This window comes from Bufo gargarizans, chromosome 5 (assembly GCF_014858855.1).
Source record: "Bufo gargarizans isolate SCDJY-AF-19 chromosome 5, ASM1485885v1, whole genome shotgun sequence".
NCBI classification, from domain to species: domain Eukaryota; kingdom Metazoa; phylum Chordata; class Amphibia; order Anura; family Bufonidae; genus Bufo; species Bufo gargarizans.
The window spans coordinates 187,000,665-187,023,292 of record NC_058084.1 but is presented as its reverse complement, the minus strand read 5'-3'; the positions used below and the strand labels follow the sequence as shown (position 1 = coordinate 187,023,292).

Genomic DNA, 22,628 nt, shown 5'->3' with positions numbered 1-22,628 from the left:
TAAAATTAAAGAAATTGCAGCTCCATCTAGCAAGGTGGTCACTGAGCCCTTCCCGTGACTAGCTTTTGGCTCTAGCCATTGAAATGTTAAATTTGAAAATAAAAAGGAGCAGTGATCGGGTACTTGGAGTCTAGGCTAATGTCTGCTTTAGGCAACTCCTTTTCCTAAGGCCCTACTATGACAAATGTATGAGAGTCTCCACCGTGTTATCAGACAGCTAGTGGGCAGCTTGGTACATGCCAGGGCATCCAGTTGGCTCCCACTTCTGTCCCTCACCTTACTCGCCTTTTTCTAGTCTTATATATTTTTTATCATCTGCTATTAGAACATGACGACTCCCACAAGGGCTTACAATTTGAGGTCTCGACTTGTGCCGCGTCTGAGCCAAGATAATTTGCAGGACCACTTGATGGATACACCCAAGTCAAGGGGCGATCTGGACAATATTATGAATGAACCTATCCCTCCGGAGATGAGTGAGCAAGCCTATGAAGCTATTGCAGAAGAACTACGACTGGTGCAGGTATGCAGAGTAACCAGGAAGAGTAAAATAACGTGTTCTATCAAATTTATAAACTTGTTGTGCATTTAAAGGAAATTTGTTTCCACAATCGTGGACTATTAGGGTCCATTCACACGTCAGTATGTGTGTTGCGGATCCGCAAAACACGGACACAATGTGTGTGTTCAGCATTTTGCGGACCGCACATTGCCGGCACTCTCATAGAAATTCTTGTCCGCACCTGGATATGTTCTATTTTTTTGCGGATCCGCAAATGCGTATGCGGCAGCACATTTCAGCCCCATTGAAAATGAATGGGTCCACACCTATTCCGTAAAATTGCGGAACAGATGCGGACCCATTTTGCGGATGTGTGAATAGACCCTTATCTGCAGTACTACATGAGTAGTACTGCAGTTAAGTAATCCAGATTGCTACTTTTTATTTCCCTACCGCCCCTGATTCCCCCACTGTCAGCATTTAAAGCTACGCTGAAATACACAGTCAGGACTGCAGTGCATGCTCCATTATGTTACAGCAGCACAGCAGTCCAGACTGTTTTCCATGCAGCTTTCAGCGCTGCCAGAGGGAGAATGAGTAGGAAATTACAAAATGGCAATCTGGACTCTTTATGTGCAGCACTACTTAAGTTACTGTAGATAATAGTCCAGAATTTTGGTGGCAGATTCCCTTTAAAGGGATTCTGTCACCTCGTTTTAGCTTATAGAGATGCGGACATGCACGGCTAGATCGCTGCTAGCATGTCCTCAATATACCTGTCCCATAAAACAGTGTCCTTTTATTGTGTTTAAAAAATGATTGTATAGATATGTAAATTAGCCTGGAAAGGTGCCCAAGGGGCTGTAGGAACCTTCTTGGAGCCCAGCCACCGCCTGCGTCCTCCGAATCTCCTCCTTTCTTCACAGTTAGATTGCCCTAATCTCGAGATGCGCAGTTCCTTCCCTGAGGCTGATGGCAGCACAGGGAAGGAACACTATACCGGCACTGCGCATTGCACGAGCTCACGGCAATCTAACTGTGAAGAAAGGAGGACGCAGGCGGTGCTGGGCTCCTTCACGGGGGCGTGGCTTGGCACCAAGAAGGTTAGTACAGCCCCTTGGGCACTTTACCAGGGCCATTTACATGTCTATAAAATCATTTTTTAAACACAATAAAAGGACACAGCGCTATGAGACAGGTATATTGCGGACATGCTAGCGGCGATCTAGCCGTGCATGTCCGCAGCTCTAGAAGATAAAACGAGGTGACAGAATCTCTTTAAAGGGGTTGTCTGTGAAGCTATGGTTAGTCCTATTCAGTTAGGCCATAATGTATTGCACAAGTATAGTTGATAGTCTGTACCATTCTACTGTGCAGAGAAGGAACTGGTAAAACATTGCTCAACTTTTCCCCTTTTTAGCTGAGGATTAGTCAGATTCGGGGCGCCTCTTCTGCCATTCAAGATTACTGCACGGCTTCTCAGCCTCCCCGGTAGCCCATAATGCTCCTTGCTACCCTTCGATTGGCCAGCACTGCTCACGTGACTAGTAGGAAGAGTCTTGGGCTACCGATGCACAGTATGCATCAGTTAATCTGAGAATTGCTTTGACCATCTTGGAGGGCAGAAGAGGAACCCGAGAATTACAGTAGATCTGCTATTGAAAAGATGAAATGGAGGTCACCATGTTAGTGATATGTTCATTTTCCAGTATATTTGAATATTTTTTTTTCTTGAACCAGAGGGTCGCTGTACTGGCAAAAACGGAGTATTCAGCCTCAGACAACCAATGAGGCTGCCCACGATGCACAGAGTGAATGGGTTGTGCTATATTATTCCAAACGCTGGGCAGACTGGCTCTAAGGATGTAGAGAAGGGGGTGTCGGGTGGGGGACAGTGAGCTCATAACTACAGTGGACTAATAGGCTGGATCAGCGTAAACTGCTGACTGATCAGAGCTGTTAAAGCGAACCTTTCACCTCATTTTCACTTTTTAAACATCAACAGTACGTTATAGATTACCTTTAGTGTGTTGTTATCCATGTTAGGTGCGCTTTCCAGCGCTCTTTATTCATCCAGAAATCGGCTTATAAAGTTCAAATTTTGTGCTGTAGCAGTCAAGCAACAAGTCAAGGGGGTAGCCCTTTCCTCTCCTCTGGCCGTACCGCCCCTGCCCTAACGCCGCCTCTATGCCTTGTAATTGACAGCAGGCTCACTCGCAGGGACGGCGCTTCTGAATCCTGCGCATGCTCCGTCCTCCTCATTCGCCGCTCGCTCCCGTCTTTCGGCGAATGAGGAGGACGGCGCATGCGCAGGATTCAGAAGCGCCGTCCCTGCGAGTGAGCCTGCTGTCAATTACAAGGCGCAGGGGCGGTACGGCCAGAGGAGAGGAAAGGGCTACCCCCTTGACTTGTTGCTTGACTGTTACAGCACAAAATTTGAACTTTATAAGCCGATTTCTGGATGAATAAAGAGCGCAGGAAAGCGCACCTAACATGGATAACAACACACTAAAGGTAATCTATAACGTACTGTTGATAGTTTAAAAAGTGAAAATGAGGTAAAAGGTTCGCTTTAATATGCTGCCTTTTTTAATTAGAGCGGCATATTAGGATGACATGGCCACGGTTTGAGAGATTTGATCATTACAGTACTTTGCTTTATTTTTCAGGCTCAAGTTACAACTTTACAAGCCAAGCTGGATGAAGAAGAGAGTAAAAACATGAAGCTCCAGCAACAGATAAATAAGATAGAACATCATTCAGCACAGATACAAGAGGTAAGGCGAAGGCAAAGTGTCTGTACAGTTACAGACTACATATGTGTAGCCATGTAGTTGCTGTCTGCTTCCTCTTGAACTTGCTATAAGTGTGAATAGGTCACAGAAATGAAGATATGGTCTCAGGATCAGGGAACACTGATTTGTACCCATGGAAAACATTAAAGAGTAACTAAACTTTTTTATTATTATTATTTTAATGTTTTCTCTTCCATCAGATAGACTGTGTAAGTGCATAGTTAAAACTTACTAATATACTTCATTCACAGGTTCAGTTCTTTTCTCTGCATAAATTATGCAGAAAGATTACCTGTTGTAGCCCCTGAACATGTCCTCCTCTGCATGTTGCCACCTGAATTTCGTCTTCGTCTCCAAGGACTCTATATACGATTTTTAAACTACAGGGTGGGCCATTTATATGGATACACCTTAATAAAATGGGAATGGTTCCCCCATCAACATCCTGTTTGATGCAGATTACGTGGCTGCTGCAACCAATCACTGGCAGCAGGGGTGATCTGTCGCCCTTTCTGGACGTGACACGTCATGCAGTCTTTGTCAAACTGGATAATAAATGGATTTCTCCTTTACATAACTAAACTGCAATCAAAGAATGTTAAATGGAGCCTGTAACACTGAACATGGTATTTGAGCTGCAGGCAGCATGTTGTAGAGCAGGAGTTTCGAAGGGAAAGGTTCAGTAAAACCTGTAATTTATACATTTATATTCCTGCTCATTCTGGACTTTTGAAGTCAAGGAGATGGTCCAATCAGTGACTGGGGGAAGGCTGTCAATCACTGATGGGACCGCCTCCCGGACTTCAGAGTCCCAAATAAGCATAGATTGAAAGGCTATGTACATCTTTCAGAGCAATTTTTTTTTCATGATTGCATTTTACTAATTGTGGGCTAAAAATCATTTCTTAAGCTGGTCTTTATAAAAAAAAATATTGAGCCGTTCTGTCTGAAAGGGTTCACTGTTTAGCTGTGTGAATATTACTTTCACTTTGTGCCAGTCATCTAAGGCTACTTTCACACTCGCGTTTGGTGCGGACCTGTCATGGGTCTGCACAGACTGATCCGCACCGATAATACAACCGCATGCATCCGTTCAAAACAGATCCATATGTATTATCTTTAACATTGCCAAAACCGATCTGTCTTGAACACCATTGAAAGTCAATGGGGCGGATCCATTTTCTATCGTGTCAGTGAACAAGGATCCGTTCTGACACACAATGCAAGTCAATCCGTTTTCACTGACACAATAGAAAACGGTTGGTTCATTTTCGTCAAGCGGACATTAAAACCGCTGCAACCAGCGTTTTGGTGTCCGCCTCCAGAGTGGAATGGAGACTGATCGGAGGCAAACTTATCCATTCAGAATGCATTAGGGCAAAACTGATCCGTTTTGGACCGCTTGTGAGAGCCCTGAACGGATCTCACAAACAAAAAGCCAAAATGCCTGTGTTAAGGTAGCCTAATAATACTTATCTCTAAATTATTAAAAGCTCATAAATAGGTATGAGCGAACTTGTGTTTTACAATTTCGGGGTTCGAGCGGTTCAATTGCTGCAGAGAGTGTCAGTCAGGGAGAAGGTGAGCTCTTTTTTTCTTCTCCCCGACTGTGACGCTCTCCGCTGTGATTGGATCGCTCACAGCCAGTGAGAAGGAGACGCCCATTGAGAAACAGGGCCGTCTCCTCCTCCCTGTAGCCATGGTGTGAATTTACATAGCAGGTGGGAAAAGTGAACTGGGGCACAGCGGGCATACAGAAAATAGTAAGCGCTGTAATATGCCATAAGTATGTGCCACAGAATCCACTAGCTATATTACAATGTCTGGACCTGTGAAAGGTCCTCTTTAAATGTATAAATGACATGTTTTACTGAATCTTTTCCCACAAAACTATATATCGAACTGCTCCGCTCTTCATGCTCAATAACATGCTGTCTGTATCTTGCATTGCATTTTCATTGTGACAGGTTCTCTTTAAATAGAGTAAAAATTACCAAACTAGCCCAGTAGTTTGTAAAAAAGTGAGTTTGAGCTCATGGTATATATTTCGTGACCTTTATCTCTGCCCCATGAAATAAGTAGATCAACAAGTTACTGTTCTAGAAGTTGGCTAGCTTTTATGTACAGTTGCAAGAAAAAGTATGTGAACCCTTTTGGAATGATATGGATTTCTGCACAAATTGGTCATAAAATGTGATCTGATCTTCATCTAAGTCACAACAATAGACAATCACAGTCTGCTTAAACTAATAACACACAGATAATTAAATGTTACCATGTTTTTATTGAACACACCATGTAAATATTCACAGTGCAGGTGGAGAAAGTATGTGAACCCTTGTAATTTAATAACTGGTTGAACCTCTTTGGCAGCAATAACTTCAACCAATTGTTTCCTATAGTTGCAGATCAGACATGCACAACGGTCAGGAGTAATTCTTGACCATTCCTCTTTACAGAACTGTTTCAGTTCAGCAATATTCTTGGGATGTCTGGTGTGAATCGCTTTCCTGAGGTCATGACACAGCATCTCAATCGGGTTGAGGTCAGGACTCTGGGCCACTCCAGAAGGCGTATTTTCTTCTGTTTAAGCCATTCTGTTGTTGATTTACTTCTATGCTTTGGGTCGTTGTCCTGTTGCAACATCCATCTTCTGTTGAGCTTCAGCTGGTGGACAGATGGCTTTAAGTTCTCCTGCAAAATGTCTTGATAAACTTGGGAATTCATTTTTCCTTCGATGATAGCAATCTGTCCAGGCCCTGACGCAGCAAAGCAGTCCCAAACCATGATGCCCCCACCACCATACTCCACAGTTGGGATGAGGTTTTGATGTTGGTGTGCTGTGCCTCTTTCTCCACACATAGTGTTGTGTGTTTCTTCCAAACAACTCAACTTTGGTTTCATCTGTCCACAGAATATTTTGCCAGTACTGCTGTGAAACTCTGCTGTGGTGCTTTTGTGCAAATTGTAAATGTGCAGCAATGTTTTTCTTTTTTTTTTGAACAGCAGTGGCTTCCTCCCATGAAATCCATTCTTGTTTAGTGTTTTGCGTATCGTAGATTCGCTAACAGGGATGTTAGCATATGCCAGAGACTTTTGTAAGTCTTTAGCTAACACTCTGGATTCTTCTTCGTCTCATTGAGTAGTCTGCGCTGTGCTCTTGCAGTCACCTTTACAGGGTGGCCACTCCTAGGGAGAGTAGCAGCAGTGCAACTTTCTCCATTTATAGACAATTTGTCTTACCGTGGACTGATGAATAGCAAGGCTTTTGGAGATACTTTTATAACCCTTTCCAGCTTTATGCAAGTCAACAATTCTTAATCGTAGGTCTTTTGAGAGCTCTTTTGTGCGAGGCATCACTCACATCAGGCAATGCTTCTTGTGAAAAGCAAACCCAGAACTGGTGTGTGTTTTTTATAGGGCAGGGCAGCTGTAACCAACAGCTTCAATCTCATCTCATTGATTGGACTCCAATTAGCTCTTGGAGATGTCATTAGTCTAGGGGTTCACATACTTTTTCCATCTGCACTGTGAATGTTTACATGCTGTGTTCAATAAAAACATGGTAAAATTTAATTCTTTGTGTGTTATTAGTTTAAGCAGACTGTGATTGTCTATTGTTGTGACTTAGATGAAGATTAGATCACATTTTATGACCAATTTGTGAAGAAAACCATATCATTCCAAAGGGTTCACATACTTTTTCTTGCAACTGTATATCAAACAGCCCTCTAAGTGTCCTTTTGGAGGTGGTACCACGCGCTAGATGTTGCTGAGACTTGTTGGTTAATTTACCTCTATTAGGAAAATGTGTAGCTGCTCTAATATAAAGGGATTTGCCTAATTTTTTTTTGTCTATTGGTGACATTGGACTGGTGTTCTTTCTGGTCCTAACAGCTCTTCACTTCAGAAAGGGCCACATGGAACACAAAGCAGCAGGAGCTTCTTGACCAAATTCATGTTTTTGAAAAGCAACAGCAAGACTTTAGAAGCAGTGAGGATGGTAAGTTGTGTAGACGGTACATCTTGGGTTATCTGCTTACTACTGCTATGGTCACATGTGTAATCTCCGTGACCCGTTCCTAGGATCCTGCTAACAAACTGATTATGACTCTCTCAAATGATTTATTTTACATCGTCATGCATAAACCTGAAGCTAGATGATATTCATTTTCATAAGGTCTAGTCCGTTTAATGCTTTCTACTTTCTTTAAGTGTTAAAGAGCGAGGTCCATGACCTGCGGGTGGTTCTTCAGTCTGCAGACCGCGAGCTCCGTGCAGTGAAGGTGGAATACAGTTTGTTCAAAGAAAAGCAAGAGAAAGAAATGAGCCAATTGTCTGACCGACACATTAATGTTCAGCTGCAACTGGATAATGTCAGGTATTCCCTAGTAAACCAGAGTCGCATAAAAGTACCAGAGCTTCCTCTTCATCACTTTTATTGGAAGTCTTTACAACACGCTGTGTCATTGATCAGTGATTGTATCACTGAGGCACTAAAGAGACGCCACACTTTACATTAACTTGGCTCTTTAATCTGCAAACATAAAATTTAATATGTCTGTAATGTATCTTTTTTTTTCTTTCAGTTTCTTGCTGTTTTTAGTTTTTTTTTATGATTACTGTAGTAAAAAAGAACAAATGCTATGTTGCCATCTAGGCACTATTGATACAAATATGGACACTACAAATACAAAGTTGTGTCCCTATTTTTATTGACCCCTATAACTTAGTTAATTAAAGGGGCTCTCGGGGAGTAAAATATTGATGATCTGTCCTCAGGATCGGTATGCGATTGTGGTGTTCTGACTCCTAGGATGCATATGCTGATCAGCTATTTGAAGAGGTTGCTGCCCAGGTGTTATCCCTTGAATGGGAGCTGCAAACAGGCCATGTGAGTGATAACGTGACGTCCCTGGCCTAGTAAGAGGCAACGTGGCCTCTTCAAATAGCTGATGAGGCAGCAATGGGAGATGTTTGTTTTCTACAAAAATAGTAAAGCTGATATATTGGGGAGATTTATCTTTTCATTTGTGCATGAAAAGTTGCGTTAAGTCTGAAACTGTGTGTCTATGACTTTTTTAAAAATAGACGCAAGTGCCGATTTTTACGGACAACCCCCGCTTCTCCACCTCCCTTGGCCAGCAGCTGCAAAAAATTTGTTTTAATTTAGATAAAGCCAGAAATCCAAGACGGCTCATGATTTTGTTAGATCAATACTACAATACTTAATTTCTTCTGTGTTAGCGCTGCAGGGGGATTGAACAGTCGGCAGACACCCCATTATCCCATATATTATAGCTGAATACTGGGGGTCCCAGCAATGCTACACCCTTTAATCAGCTCATCTTTGTGGGACTGTTTTAACAAAAAGTGGATTGTCTAAAGTGGACAACCCTTTCACAAATATCATGCAGAACTACACCTGAAATGTGCACAGTCACTTAAACATACCTATCTGTATGTATTCATGCATTTTATATGATCTTTTTCACAAACACTAGGCTGGAACATGAGACATTGTTGGAGGAGAAGCGATCCATCCAAGATGCTTATGATAACCTAGAGGAAGTGATGAAATTTGAGACCGACCAACTGAAGCAGGAGCTTTCTGACAACAAACGGGAGAATGAAACGCTCAAGGCTGAACTTAGCGTAAGATTATTTCTTGTGTATGCTGAACTTATATTGGTTTATGCAACACTTGCTGTAATATCCATCTCTTCATTTATCCTGTCCTACAATTCAATCCAAATCTATCCTTGTCCCTCAAGGCATGTGATTTTTAGCTTTTCACCTGCCCCCTGTCCTAATCACACAGGACAACAAGTTACTTCAGATCACCGAGCTAAAGAGCTGCCTCAGCCTCCTGTCTGCTCTGTGTCAGGGATTATGATCCAGAATACAATCTTCAGCTTAATCTGTGTAGGAATGGAGTTCATCAGGAGACCTGAAGTAAAGAGAAGGATGGGACAGACTGGTAATGTGGTGCTGTGGTAATGGAGACTGCATACAAGTGCTGCTGCTAATTAGCCACATCCTCACCCTCCACTCTGTACTTCATGTCTCCTCATGAACTCTATTCCTACAGAGATTCAGCTAAAGATCTTGTGTATTGAGGATCATAATCCATGATAAGCAGAGGGGAGGATGAGGCAGCTCTTTGGCTCAGTGTTGTGAAGTAACATGTCCGTCTGTGTTGATTGACAGTTTTTTTGTGTACTAATGGGATGGCGGCCATTTTATTTCTCAATGATTGCTCCCTAGAAAATGAGCCATTTTAACTAATGAAGGGTATTTGGGAAGCTAGGATATGCCCCCATTATGTGATAGGTGCGGGACCCGCACCTATCTCGTAAAGGCAACCGGTAAAGTCCCAGAGGGTGCACCACAAATGCGCGGTGGCCCTCCATTCATTTCTATGGGGCTGCCGAAAATAGCTGAGCACTGACCCACAGAAAAGAATGGGAGTGGTGGCCGTACAAGCGCAGTGAGCTTCCGTTCCCTTCTATGGGGATAGTGCTTGGTGGTGACCGGACCCTGGGGTCTTCCAGCTACCACTTTCCCCGTTCCAATCTCGATATAGGTGTGGGTCCCTTCGGTGGGACCTGCACCTATCAGACAATGGGGCAATATCCTAGCTATATGCCATTATCTCAGATGTGAATATCCCTTTATCTCTGTTGCAAAATTGTGGCACACTTTAGTTACTTTTACACAGCATACTGATCCCTTTTTCATGAGAAACATAATTTTTTATTTAACAGAATCTTCTGGAGCTTTTAGAAACTGAAAAGGAGCACAGACAAAACCTGAAGTGCCAGCTGGAGGAGGATAAGGAGAACAAGACAAAGTATGTGATACATTACAACTGATCTAGTAAAACCCTCATCCACTGATAAGTAATCTTCACACTTTGAGCCAGTATTCTACGGTAGCGTATTTGGATTTCCAGGAATGTAAGGATAAATTATTCTGTTTGTAGGGAACTTGTGAAGGTTCTAGAGGATAATGTGAATCTGAAGAAGCAGTGTTCTGACCTTGTGACAAAGTGTGAACTGCAGGTATGGTATGATTCAGCCAGTACTGGGCATTTTATGTATCTATTGGGAAAAACCTGCCTTCGGTATAACGCATCCGTATCCTTTTATGTTCCAATGCAATCTGTTGCCAATTTTAGGTTGCTGAGCTTCAATCACTAGAACACGGTTTAAACTCTTCCCGAGAAAGTATCCATGAACTGGAGAGAAAATGTTCTTCTGACAAGGTATCTTGCCTATGCCACAGTTTACCAGCAGAATTATTTTACCATGAAAATATTTCAGGCCTTGTTCACACCTGCCCTATGGCACTCTGTTGTAGTTCCTGGCGCTTTTGATGACAGTTATAGTGCAGGCTGTAGCAAGATTCTTGCAACATTCACAGCCTACAGATCCCTTTATGGGGTTAGGCATTGTTCACGTCTGCATTGGAGGGTTCTTCAGAAGTTGTTTGAGACTTTGACTTCAAGGTATATATGGCTAACAGTTGCCACCTTGTATGTGGTGTTTTCATACTGCACATGCTTAGTAATCAATCTGTCTGTTTTCTAGCTCAAAGCCAAATTGGTTCTCAGTTTGGGGTAGGGAAGAGGGCTTTCCAGTACCACACTTTTCTCCTTACTGCCAGATTGATCAGATTTAATAAAAAATAACTTTTCAGAAAAGTTAAAATATTCATAGTGTTTGTAGGTGACATTTGTACATATTAGAATGCAAATGTTACAGCAGAAGTGTATATAAGTTATATTCTCGACTTATTTAAAGGGATTCTGTCACCAGGATTAACGATATAGCGATATTTATATGTGCCCATTAGTCTCCATGCAGTGTTTACAATGATCCGACTGTTTATGCTCTGTGTGTGTGTTAGATTCTTATAAAAAAAACAATCTTATTGATATGTAAATCGCCTCTGTCAGGAGCCCAAGAGGTTGTCCCACGATATGTTGGAGCCCAGCCGCGCCCATCGATCCGGAGCCCAGAACCGCCTAGCACTTCATTTATTCACTCCACTAATCCTGATGTCAGTTCTTCTCAGTGCCGTAATCTCGCGCAGAGGGAGCCGGCACATTCGCAGTTGACTCGTCGAAGCCAGTAGCCCGCACGGGTGCAGACTACAGTGACCACTGCGCCTGCGTGAGATCATTTTAAACACTGCATGGAGACTAATGGGCACATATAAATATCGCTAATCCTGGTGACAGAATCCCTTTAAACTTTAAAGGCTATGGTCATCTTTGACATGGAGAAATGATTTTTACATATGTTAGTTGTTAATAAGTTGTATTACATTTCAGGCTGCAATCTTCATAATTTTTTTAGACCTCCTGATATTCCAACCTGCTCTAGGCTTTTCTAATGTGGATGTGTCCCTTCAAGTAATACATGCTGGCTGTGGGGGGTGTACCCAGGATGCTGCTGCATTCACTAGTCCTCTGTTATCAGCACAGTGTCATTCTGTACCGATTTCCTCTCACTTTTAGTGAGACACTGATGCTGAGGAGTTTGTGATTCCGCCTCTCCACAGAGCTTCCTGTGGGTACCCTGCTCTCTCACTACACTTGTGCACAGCCTATGTGATCCCCCACCTGCAAACTACCTTGTATGTGCTTCTCTCCCTGTCTAGCCTGTGCGAGCTGTCCATAGATATCCCCCCTCCACATTATGATCTGCTGTGTACAACATCTCCTTACTGCTGTTATCTTTAACACTAAGAGAAGGGAAAGAGGGATATCCTAAACAAGAGCAGTGCTCTGATGAATTTATGTCCGCTTTAGAAGCACCCCCAGCTAGGGGAAGGACTTGCACACAATGTGCAAAAGCAAAATTTGCCATTTAGGAAGTAAGTTGGGGGGGGGGGGGGGGCACATTTAAGTGCAAAGGTGTTCATAGCCTTTAATGTCACTGTCTGGAAAATCTGAAACAAACCATGCCTTGGCTCATCCATTCTGTGGTACGTATCCTGGCCAGTTATAGTTATAATAAATTAGAGCTTCCTATGGATAAAAATTTGTCATCAAATACTACATAGAGCTCTGCTTAAAGGGGTTGTCCAAGTAATTTTTTGTCGTCTTTGTATGTTTCTAACTTCATCTGCCACTTCAATATTGCAAACAGTGATTAGTTATTGTACAGTGTGATTTTTAGTTTGTAAACTATGTAAAATATGATATATATTTTTTATTTCAACACAAGGAAATAATGACCGACCTTATGAACCAAATTCAAGGACTGCGAACAACAATCATGCACAAAACAGAGTCTATAGATGTTCTTACACAGGAGCTGGAAGACGTAAATGTATGTGTGCCCTTTTTTCTTTATAACCACTGTTTATTGTCTCAGCTTGCTGAAAATTTTGTCTTGGACCAGATTTTTTTCAGATGGCCTTTAATGCCAAAGTAGGAAATGCACAGTCCATGAAGAACGGTTGTCTGCTTTGAATGACTTGATGAGTTATTCATTGCTCTGTCTAAATAATGAAATATCTTGTTGTTTAGGGCAAATACAGTTCTGCACTATACGCTAAAGAAGAAAGCAAATCGCTTTTAGAAAAGCAAGAAAAAGCAATTGAGGAGCTGAAGGAGAGCTTGGAAAGGAAGAAGTCTGCTGATAACATTGAGGTAAGTCGCTTCGGAAAGGGTTTCATCTCTCTTGAGATGTTTTCCGTTGTAAAACGGATGCTTGTCCACTAGCTCGGGATGCGTTTTTGCATGCGCACAATAGCCGAGAAGCTGCTTATAGAGCTGTATGCGTAATGATAAATTCATGGCTTTCTTTTAAACAGAGGGAGCTTTTATGTGATGACTTGATTCATTCAACTGAGCAGCTTGGCAAGTTAACCGAGGCCTTTAACAAGCAGGAGGCTTTGCTTAAAGACCAAAACGAAGAACTGCTGAGAAAGGAACAGATAATTGTAGAACTTACTAACCAGGTAAAAGATTATTGCGGCTGTGAGTTTTTTTTTCATGGTTTTGTGTGATATAAAATTTAATTTCGGAAATAAAGCAAAGAAGCTGAACTTGATGGAAAGCTGATGAAAGCCCCCTAACTCCTAACATAAGAACGGCCAGTATAACATGCATAAGGCTAATGTCAAGTTTTTTAATTAAAGTGTTAAGAAAACTCCTTAATAGTCCTCCATTCCAGATCATGGAGGACTATTGGTGGATACAAAAGGTGCAATGTTTCGGCTCAATGCTGGAGCCTTTTTCAAGCAAAGAACATATACATATGGTGGGTGTATATATAGGTGAAACAGCACACATCATCATATGACCCAATCAAAACAGTGGGTGTTAACAAAATTAGCATACATAACAATGAGAAAAAATACATCAAAATATACAATGTACATTGCAAACTAAAAATTGCATAGATGAAGACATGGTCAATCAATCATTGTGATTTAAATTATAATCTGATATCCCTATATGATCCATAATAATAAACACCACCTCCAGTGTTGACCATGACAGTTGTGAAAAGTAAAATGTAAGAGGAGGAGCCAGAAAGACAGAAAATGCTAACATACCCAGGGGATGAGGCAAATGATCCACACACCATCCCGGCGTTGTATACAATCTACTGCACCTTCTTCGGGGAGTGCCAATCAGGTAGGTGAGAGCGTCCTGCGTCAGAGACAAATATTTGCGTATGCGCATTCCCCTTCTGCCGTTCCGCTCATCTGCCCATTCTACAGAATACTGTGCGCTTGCCCAGTGCGATCCAAGCACACATGCGCCATCTTGGTTGCTGGTCAACTGCCCTACCTTTGCATATCAATGCGGTTCAAATCGGAATACAGCCTTATAATCGAGCCTAGTGCCGCAAAGCGGTAGGGGCAGTCCACTTCACAGGGCTGCAACCCCACCCTTCCAGGCAACGTCCCGAAGACCACCACCCATCACATGGCTATCTGGGGGGGGGTTACCATGAAAGTAATGTGGGCACCATTCAGCTCAAGAGGAATCTCCTCAGGCCGGTCAACCAATGTATATAAAGGGCAAATCAATCAGGATTTCTAAAACAATATAGACTAAACAAATAGGGCTAGTGTGACTTGTACCCTTTGGCACTCCTCACTCAGGGCAGCATGTACTAAATAAAACACTACAGTAAGTGTGCCGGATTCCCAATGGATGTGAAGCAGCGGTTCAACTTTGATCTCCATCCCTGTTTCATTCGTGTTGTGCAAATGATCTTAAAGAGATAAAAGAAAAATATATAAGTATATTAAAAATATTATGAACCGTATTGCAGTTCTCCAAGTCTACACACCTGAGAACACGCCACAAGTCACAGGTCAGAAAACGCAAACCACCCTCTACATGATATCCCCAAAATTTTATTCCACATTCAATCCATTGGGCTTAAGGCTGCCCAACCTGTGTATCCACAGTAACTCCCTGTGTTTCAACAACTTAAGTCTATTACCACCTCGTCTAGGTAGAGGTATGTGGTCCAAGATCCAATATTTCAAATCATTCTCCCTATGTCCTGCCTCAGTAAAATGTTTGGATACTGGTTCGGATATGGATATCAGATTATAATTTAAATCACAATGATTGATTGACCATGTCTTCATCTATGCAATTTTTAGTTTGCAATGTACATTGTATATTTTGATGTATTTTTTTTCTCATTGTTATGTATGCTAATTTTGTTAACATCCAACTGTTTTGATTGGGTCATATGATGATGATGTGTGCTGTTTCACATATATATATGCCCACCATATGTATATGTTCTTTGCTTGAAAAAGGCTCTAGCATTGAGCCGAAACGTTGCACCGCACGGGTGATTACAGGTGTTATTTTCTCATAACCTATTGGAGTGCCGTTCATTTTTCTGGACTATAATTGGGGTAAGAAGCCTATTCCCTTAAGGACGTGCACCCAGACCATATATATATATATATATATATATATATATATATTTGGAATGACAAAGCATACTTGACTATAGTGCTTAATGGCATGAAGTCTTAACATTTTCCCATTCATATGTTTTTTTTTTAAACTTTGGGGGTCATTGATTATATTGAAATATGCTATTTGCGACTCTTCCCTGCTTATCTAAAATTGTGGGCATGGCATGGAAGGGCCAGCAGGCCTGTCTCATTCTTAATTTTCTACGCCTGTTTTAGGTGTAGAAAATGGTCTAAATGTAAGACAGCTCGGAAGCTATCTTGCATTTAGAACTGGTGCTGGATGCGCCTCTTTGTATCTTAAATGCCGGTCTTAATAAATGTGCCCCTTTGTTTATTAAAGAGGACCTTTCACCGATTATGACATTGTGAACTAAGAATACAGACATGGAGAGCGGCTCCCGGGGATCTCACTGCATTTACTATTATCCCTGGGCGCCGCTCCATTCTCCTGCTATGCCCTCCGGTATCTCCGGTCACTAGGTTATGGTAGGCGTAGTCTGCCCTTGTTCTTCTGTAGCGCTGGCCAATCGCATTGCAGAGCTCACAGCCTGGGAGAAAATAACCTCCCAGGCTGTGAGCTCTGCGCTGCGATTGGCCAGTGCTAGAGCAGAACAAGGGCAGACTCCGCCTACCATAACTTAGTGACTGAAATCTCCACCTACTATAACTTAGTGGCCGGAGATACCGGCGGGCATAGCAGTAGAATGGAGCGGCGCCCAGGGATAATAGTAAGTGCAGTGAGATCCCCGGGTGCCGCTCTACATGTCTGTCTGTATTCTTAGTTCACAGTGTCATAATCGGTGAAAGGTCCTCTTTAACGTGCATCTGTCATCAGATTTGTACCTATGAAACTGGCTGGCCTGTTGCATGTGCATTTGGAAGCTAAAGGCATCTGCGTTGGTCCCATATGTGCTCGCTTTGCTGAGAAAAATGTTTTAATATATGCAAATGAGCCTATAGGAGCAATGGGAGCATTGCCATTACTACCAGAGTCTACACTTTCTGTGCCATTGCCGTGCTTTCTGAACTTTGACAAGGCCAGGCACGATGACGTTTACACTGCCTTGTTAATCAAAGTGGAGAGGACGCGGCAATTGTAGAGAAATGCCTTCACGCACATGTAACAGGTCAGCCAGTCTCATAGGTACAGGTAATCTGCTGACAGATACCCTTTTTAACATCATTTATTTACTTTATTTTTATTTATTTTTATTTTTTAAGTTAAAACAAGAAAATGAAATGGGAGAGACCGAAGATGATGGAAAGCCACCCAACAGCAACAGGAGTCCTCCAGCCTTGATTCTCCGGGTACCTTTTAGACCTTACTAAAATGAATGTTATGATTTTTAGATTATCCTGTATTTTACGACTCCAACCCCACAGTCTTGTAAGACAGTTTTAAGTACCCTCTTACCGGTTTTTCATATTAACATATTGATAAATCTCCCCAATACGTCTTGGTCTCTTTGTAGACTCCTAAAACCCCGGTGGGAAACCAGTTTGAGTCTGAGCTGACACATCTTTCAAATAAAAATTCAATATTGGAACAGCTTGTGTCCGAGCTAAACGAGGAGCGAATGACCAAGAATGAAGAAATAATCAGACTCAAGGCAAGTCTTGCTCTGTTACTTAAATTACCTGCTGCGTTACCTGCTGTATTTGTCATTAGAATTATTCCTATTACAGACCCAGTTGTGTGAAACCGAAAATCTGCGTCTTGAAATTCAGAACCTGCAGGGGCAGTGCACAGATTTACAGCTTCAGCTGGAGAATAGTAAAAAAGGAGACCCTATTAGGTAAGGATTTTACAATGAAGTGGCTAGAATACTCGTTCATGACCAATCCACTCAATAAATCTCCCAACCACCACAAGGAAGCATTTGAATGGAGAGGTGGATTTGGAAATCTAATTATTGATTACAGGGATCAGCAACCAACAGCACTCCAGCTGTGGTGAAACTACAACCTCCAGAATGCCCCATTCACTTCTATGAACAGCCAAGCAAGTGTGCATGCTGGCAGTTGTAGGTCCTTTTACTACAGTTGGAGTGCTGGAGGTTTATCCCTGATTTAATGACATGATGCCCCTCCTGTCCATAACTATGCAAGTTTGCCATTCAGATGTTTAAAATGTGGGGAGGCAATGGGGACAGTTTCATTAGTTCAGTAATGTTTGTGGAGGTTTATTTTTTTTTATTTTTTTTTTATGAGGACCTTTCACCATGAAATGCAGTGCCATCAGAAGACATGTTATAGAGCAGGAGGAGCTGAGCAGATTAATTATAGTTTTATGGGAAAATCTTGCACTTTATAAATTTAAATCCCTGTTTTTCCCCTTCGCCTATGACAGCACCCCTGGAGAGACCGCCGCCTCCACCTTAGGACAGGAACCGGAACCACTTTAAAAGAGGGTCCCCCTTCTCTACCCTCAGTTCTGTTTCTTGTCCTAAGTTGGGATCGGAACCGCTAAAAAGTTGGAGGCGCTGCGGGAGCCCCAACTAGTTTAGTGTTGGGAGGGTAGTCCTCCTTTTGGAGCCGCTGCAAGAGACTTCTCGGTCCAGGAGGGTTTATGCCTTCCGGGGGTGTCTGTGGCTGTGATCGTATGTCAGTCTGCCTGCACGGACGCGGGGAGAAGCACTTCCGGGTTGCGGCAGTAGAAGGAAGCTAACGCTGTAAAGACCGGAAGTGGGGGGAGCCGGCATGCTCGCCTGCAGAGAAAAGCCTGCAGCCTCCACTCTGGCTGATACTACTGTTTGAGCATGGAGCAGACTCGGCGCTCTGAAACCACCAATGATACGCCGGTACCACGGTTCTGCTGCATGTTGCTAATGGGGGTCATATTCTATATTCAGTTATCTAAGGAATCTTCTAGAAAGGTCTCCAGATCTAAAGAAAAGGGTTGTGCTGTGTGTAAAAGGAATCTACCCTCTGCTTGGGATAAACCCCTGTCAAGCATGTGTGAGCAACTTAATGGAGATGATCCGTGAGGAGGTTAAAGAATCGGTTAGCATTCTGCTTAGAAACTGACCTAGTACCTCTGCAGCCGCATCTAATCCCTCCTCCAGTGACAGTGATGTACTTCCAGGATTGGAGGCAGAGGGAGAATGGCTATCATCTAATGAGTCCTCTGATGATGAATCTGCAGGGAAGCCGCTCTTTCATGCTGAGAACATTAACGCCCTAGTCAAAGCAGTAAGAGCTACCATGGGCTTAGATGACCAGAAGCCACCGCAGTCAGTTCAGGACTCTGTTTGAGGGTCTGGGCCCAAGAGAAGGAAGGCCTTAGACGTGCATCAAAATGTTCAGGCAGTCATTGCGAAAGAGTGGAAAAAACCTGAAGGGCAGTTTTTTATTCCTTCCTCTGTGAAACATAAATATCCTTTTGATGAAGAAGTTTCTGCCTCTTGGGATAGGGCCCGAAAACTTGATGCCCCGGTAGCTAAGATGTCTTTAAAAAAAAAAAAAGCTGCGCTTCCTTTTGAGGATATGGGTTCTCTTTAAAGGGATTCTGTCACCTCCCCTAACCCAAAATTGTATTTTAAAGCAGTCATGCAGCACAGCTTACCTTGAATCGGCTGTGCTCTTCTATCTTGTAATCCGTCCAGTAGTTTGAGAAAATCGACTTTTATGACTATGCAAATTAGCCCTGAAGGTGCCCAGAGGGGCGTTTTGTTCCCCTTAGTGTGCCCAGTAACGCCCCTCTTACAGTGCCCAGCCCGCCTTCCTTCCGACTGCCTGACCGCCCACAGCCTCTCATCCCTCTCCTCCCCCTCCCTCACGGCCGAACGAACTCTCGCACAGGCGCAGTACCCACTGAGGGCTGCACCAGTGTGATCTGCAGGAGCTTCATCCTCGTCACTGGGCATGCGCCGAGCCCAGTGACGTCCGATGCTCGCTCTTCCCTCAGTCACAGGCTGACTGAGGGAAGAGCGAGCATCGGACGTCACTGGGCTCAGCGCATTGATCACCCCCCTGTAACGCTCCATTCAGACACCCGTATGTGTTTTACGTATCCACGCATCCATGGATCGGATCCGCAAAACACATACGGACGTCTGAATGGAGCCTTACAGGGGGGTGATCAGCTCATATAGACTCCCTGATCACTTCCCTGTCATTGATCACCTCCGTCATTGATCACCCCCCTGTAAGGCTCCATTCAGACATCCGTATGTGTTTTACAGATCCACGCATCCATGGATCAGATCTGCAAAACACATACAGATGTCTGAATGGAGCCTTACAGGGGAGTGATAACCCCATATACACTCCTTGATCACCCCCCTGTCATTGATCACCCCCCTGTAAGGCTCCATTCAGACATTTTTTTTTTTGGCACAAGTTAGCGGAATTATTATAATTTTTTTTTTCAAAGTCTCATATTCCACTAACTTGTGTCCAAAAATAAAATCTAACATGAAATCACCATACCCCTCACGGAATCTAAATGCGTAAAATTTTTTAGACATTTATATTCCAGACTTCTTCTCACGCTTTAGGGCCCCTAAAATGCCAGGGCAGTATAAATACCCCACATGTGACCCCATTTCGGAAAGAAGACACCCCAAGGTATTCCGTGAGGGGAATATTGAGTCCATGAAAGATTTACATTTTTGTCCCAAGTTAGCGGAAAGGGAGACTTTGTGTGAAAAAAAAAAATAAAAATCAATTTCCGCTAACTTGTGCCCCAAAAAAATTTCTATGAACTCGCCCTGCCCCGCATTGAATACCTTGGGGTGTCTTCTTTCCAAAATGGGGTCACATGTGGGGTATTTATACTGCCCTGGCATTTTAGGGGCCCGAAAGCGTGAGAAGAAGTCTGGGATCCAAATGTCTAAAAATGCCCTCCTAAAAGGAATTTGGGCCCCTTTGCGCATCTAGGCTGCAAAAAAGTGTCACACATGTGGTATCACCGTACTCAGGAGAAGTTGGGGAATGTGTTTTGGGGTGTCATTTTGCATATACCCATGCTGGGTGAGATAAATATCTTGGTCAAATGCCAACCTTGTATAAAAAAAAATGGGAAAAGTTGTCTTTTGCCGAGATATTTCTCTCACCTAACATGGGTATATGTAAAATGACACCCCAAAACACATTCCCCAACTTCTCCTGAGTACGGCGATACCACATGTGTGACACTTTTTTGCAGCCTAGGTGGGCAAAGGGGCCCACATTCCAAAGAGCACTTTTTGGATTTCACAGGCCATTTTTTAAAGATTTTGATTTCAAACTACTTCTCACGCATTTGGGCCCCTAAAATGCCAGGGCAGTATAACTACCCCACAAGTGACCCCATTTTGGAAATAAGACACCCCAAGGTATTCCGTGAGAGGCATGGCGAGTTCCTAGAATTTTTTATTTTTTGTCACAAGTTAGCGGAAAATGATGATTTTTTTTATTTTGTTTTTCTTTTCTTACAAAGTCTCATATTCCACTAACTTGTGTCAAAAAATAAAAACTTCCATGAACTCACTATGCCCATCACGAAATACCTTGGGGTGTCTTCTTTCCAAAATGGGGTCACTTGTGGGGTAGTTATACTGCCCTGGCATTTTAGGGGCCCAAATGCGTGCAAAGTAGTTTGAAATCAAAATCTGTAACAAATGGCCGTGAAATCCGAAAGGTGCTCTTTGGAATGTGGGCCCCGTTGCCCTCCTAGTCTGCAAAAAAGTGTCACACATGTGGTATCGCCGTACTCAGGAGAAGTTGGGGAATATGTTTTGGGGTGTCATTTTACATATACCCATGCTGGGTGAGAGAAATATCTCGGCAAAAGACAACTTTTCCCTTTTTTTTTTTTTTTTTTTTTTAATACAAGGTTGGCATTTGACCAAGATAGTTATCTCACCCAGCATGGGTATATGTAAAATGACACCCCAAAACACATTCCCCAACTTCTCCTGAGTACGGCGATACCACATGTGTGACACTTTTTTGCAGTCTAGGTGGGCAACGGGGCCCACATTCCAAAGAGCACCTTTCGTATTTCACGGCCATTTGTTACAGATTTTGATTTCAAACTACTTCTCACGCATTTGGGCCCCTAAAATGCCAGGGCAGTATAACTACCCCACAGGTGACCCCATTTTGGATAGAAGACACCCCAAGATATTTAATGATGGGCATAGTGAGTTCATGGAAGTTAAAAATTTTGTCACAAGTTAGTGGAATATGAGACTTTGTAAGGAAATTAGTAGTAGTAGTTTTCTACTGTCTGGGCATTGTAGAACCTCAGGAATCATGAATGGTGCTCAGAAATTGAGAGCTGCTTCAAAAAGCGGAAATTCACATTTTTGTACCATAGTTTGTAAACGCTATAACGTTTACCCAAACCATTTTTTATTTTTACCCAAACATTTTTTTTTTTATCAAAGACATGTAAAACAATAAATTTAGGGAAAAATTTATATATAGATGTCATTGTTTTTGAAAAATTTTACAACCTGAAAGTGAAAAATGTACTTTTTTTGCAAAAATTTCATTAAATTTCGATTAATAACAAAAAAGTAAAAATGTCAGCAGCAATGAAATACCACCAAATGAAAGCTCTATTAGTGAGAAGAAAAGGAGGTAAAATTCATTTGGGTGGTAAGTTGCATGACCGAGCAATAAACGGTGAAAGTAGTGTAGTGCAGAAGTGTAAAAAGTGGCCTGGTCATTAAGGGTGTTTCAGCTAGGGGGGCTGAAGTGGTTAAAGGGAACCTGTCACCGGAATTTTGTGTATAGAGCTGAGAACATGGGTTGCTAGATGGCCGCTAGCACATCCTCAATACCCAGTCCCCATAGCTCTGTGTACTTTTATTGTGTAAAAAAAAAAAGATTGTATACATATGCAAATTAACCTAAGATGAGTCCTGTACGTGAGATGAGTCAGGGATAGGACTCATCTCAGGTTAATTTGCATATGGATCAAATAGGGTTTTTTGACACAATAAAAACACACAGAGCTATGGGAACTGGGTATTGTGGATGTGCTAGCGACCATCTAGCAGCCCGTGTCCTCAGCTCTATACACAAAATCCCGGTAACAGGTTCCCTTTAAACCTGCTATTGCCGCCACTTCTGTTGCTAGATCCCTAAAATTGTGGATGGGGGAGCTGGAGGCTCACATAAAAAGGGGGTACCCCTAGGGAGCAGTTAATATCCTCTTTCCCTACTATATATAATGCTCTGGACTTCATGCCAATGCTTCCGCAGACTCATTAAGGTTATCTGCCGGACTTCCACCTTATCTAACTCTGCTCGTAGAGCTATTTTGTTAAAAAGTTGGAATGGGGATGCTAGTTCTAAGGCTAAACTTTGCGCCATTCCGTGTCAAGGTGAATACTTTGGGCTGAGCCTTGACGATTTACTGGAAA

The 22,628-nt window shown here is 42.7% G+C and overlaps 1 protein-coding gene across 2 annotated transcripts in view; it reads left to right on the top strand.

The window, feature by feature from the left end:
• Window positions 1–22,628, top strand: part of KIF15 (kinesin family member 15) — a 99,069-nt gene that overhangs the window by 48,427 nt on the left and 28,014 nt on the right. For both annotated transcript variants that reach the window (XM_044294695.1, XM_044294696.1), the window contains exons 17-30: window positions 326–523; window positions 3,172–3,279; window positions 7,195–7,300; window positions 7,513–7,678; window positions 8,802–8,952; window positions 10,065–10,150; window positions 10,283–10,361; window positions 10,478–10,564; window positions 12,534–12,638; window positions 12,839–12,961; window positions 13,126–13,272; window positions 16,492–16,578; window positions 16,743–16,880; window positions 16,957–17,066. In XM_044294695.1, the coding sequence (XP_044150630.1) occupies window positions 326–523; window positions 3,172–3,279; window positions 7,195–7,300; window positions 7,513–7,678; window positions 8,802–8,952; window positions 10,065–10,150; window positions 10,283–10,361; window positions 10,478–10,564; window positions 12,534–12,638; window positions 12,839–12,961; window positions 13,126–13,272; window positions 16,492–16,578; window positions 16,743–16,880; window positions 16,957–17,066 (1,691 nt within the window). The remainder of the gene's footprint in view (window positions 1–325; window positions 524–3,171; window positions 3,280–7,194; window positions 7,301–7,512; window positions 7,679–8,801; window positions 8,953–10,064; window positions 10,151–10,282; window positions 10,362–10,477; window positions 10,565–12,533; window positions 12,639–12,838; window positions 12,962–13,125; window positions 13,273–16,491; window positions 16,579–16,742; window positions 16,881–16,956; window positions 17,067–22,628) is intronic.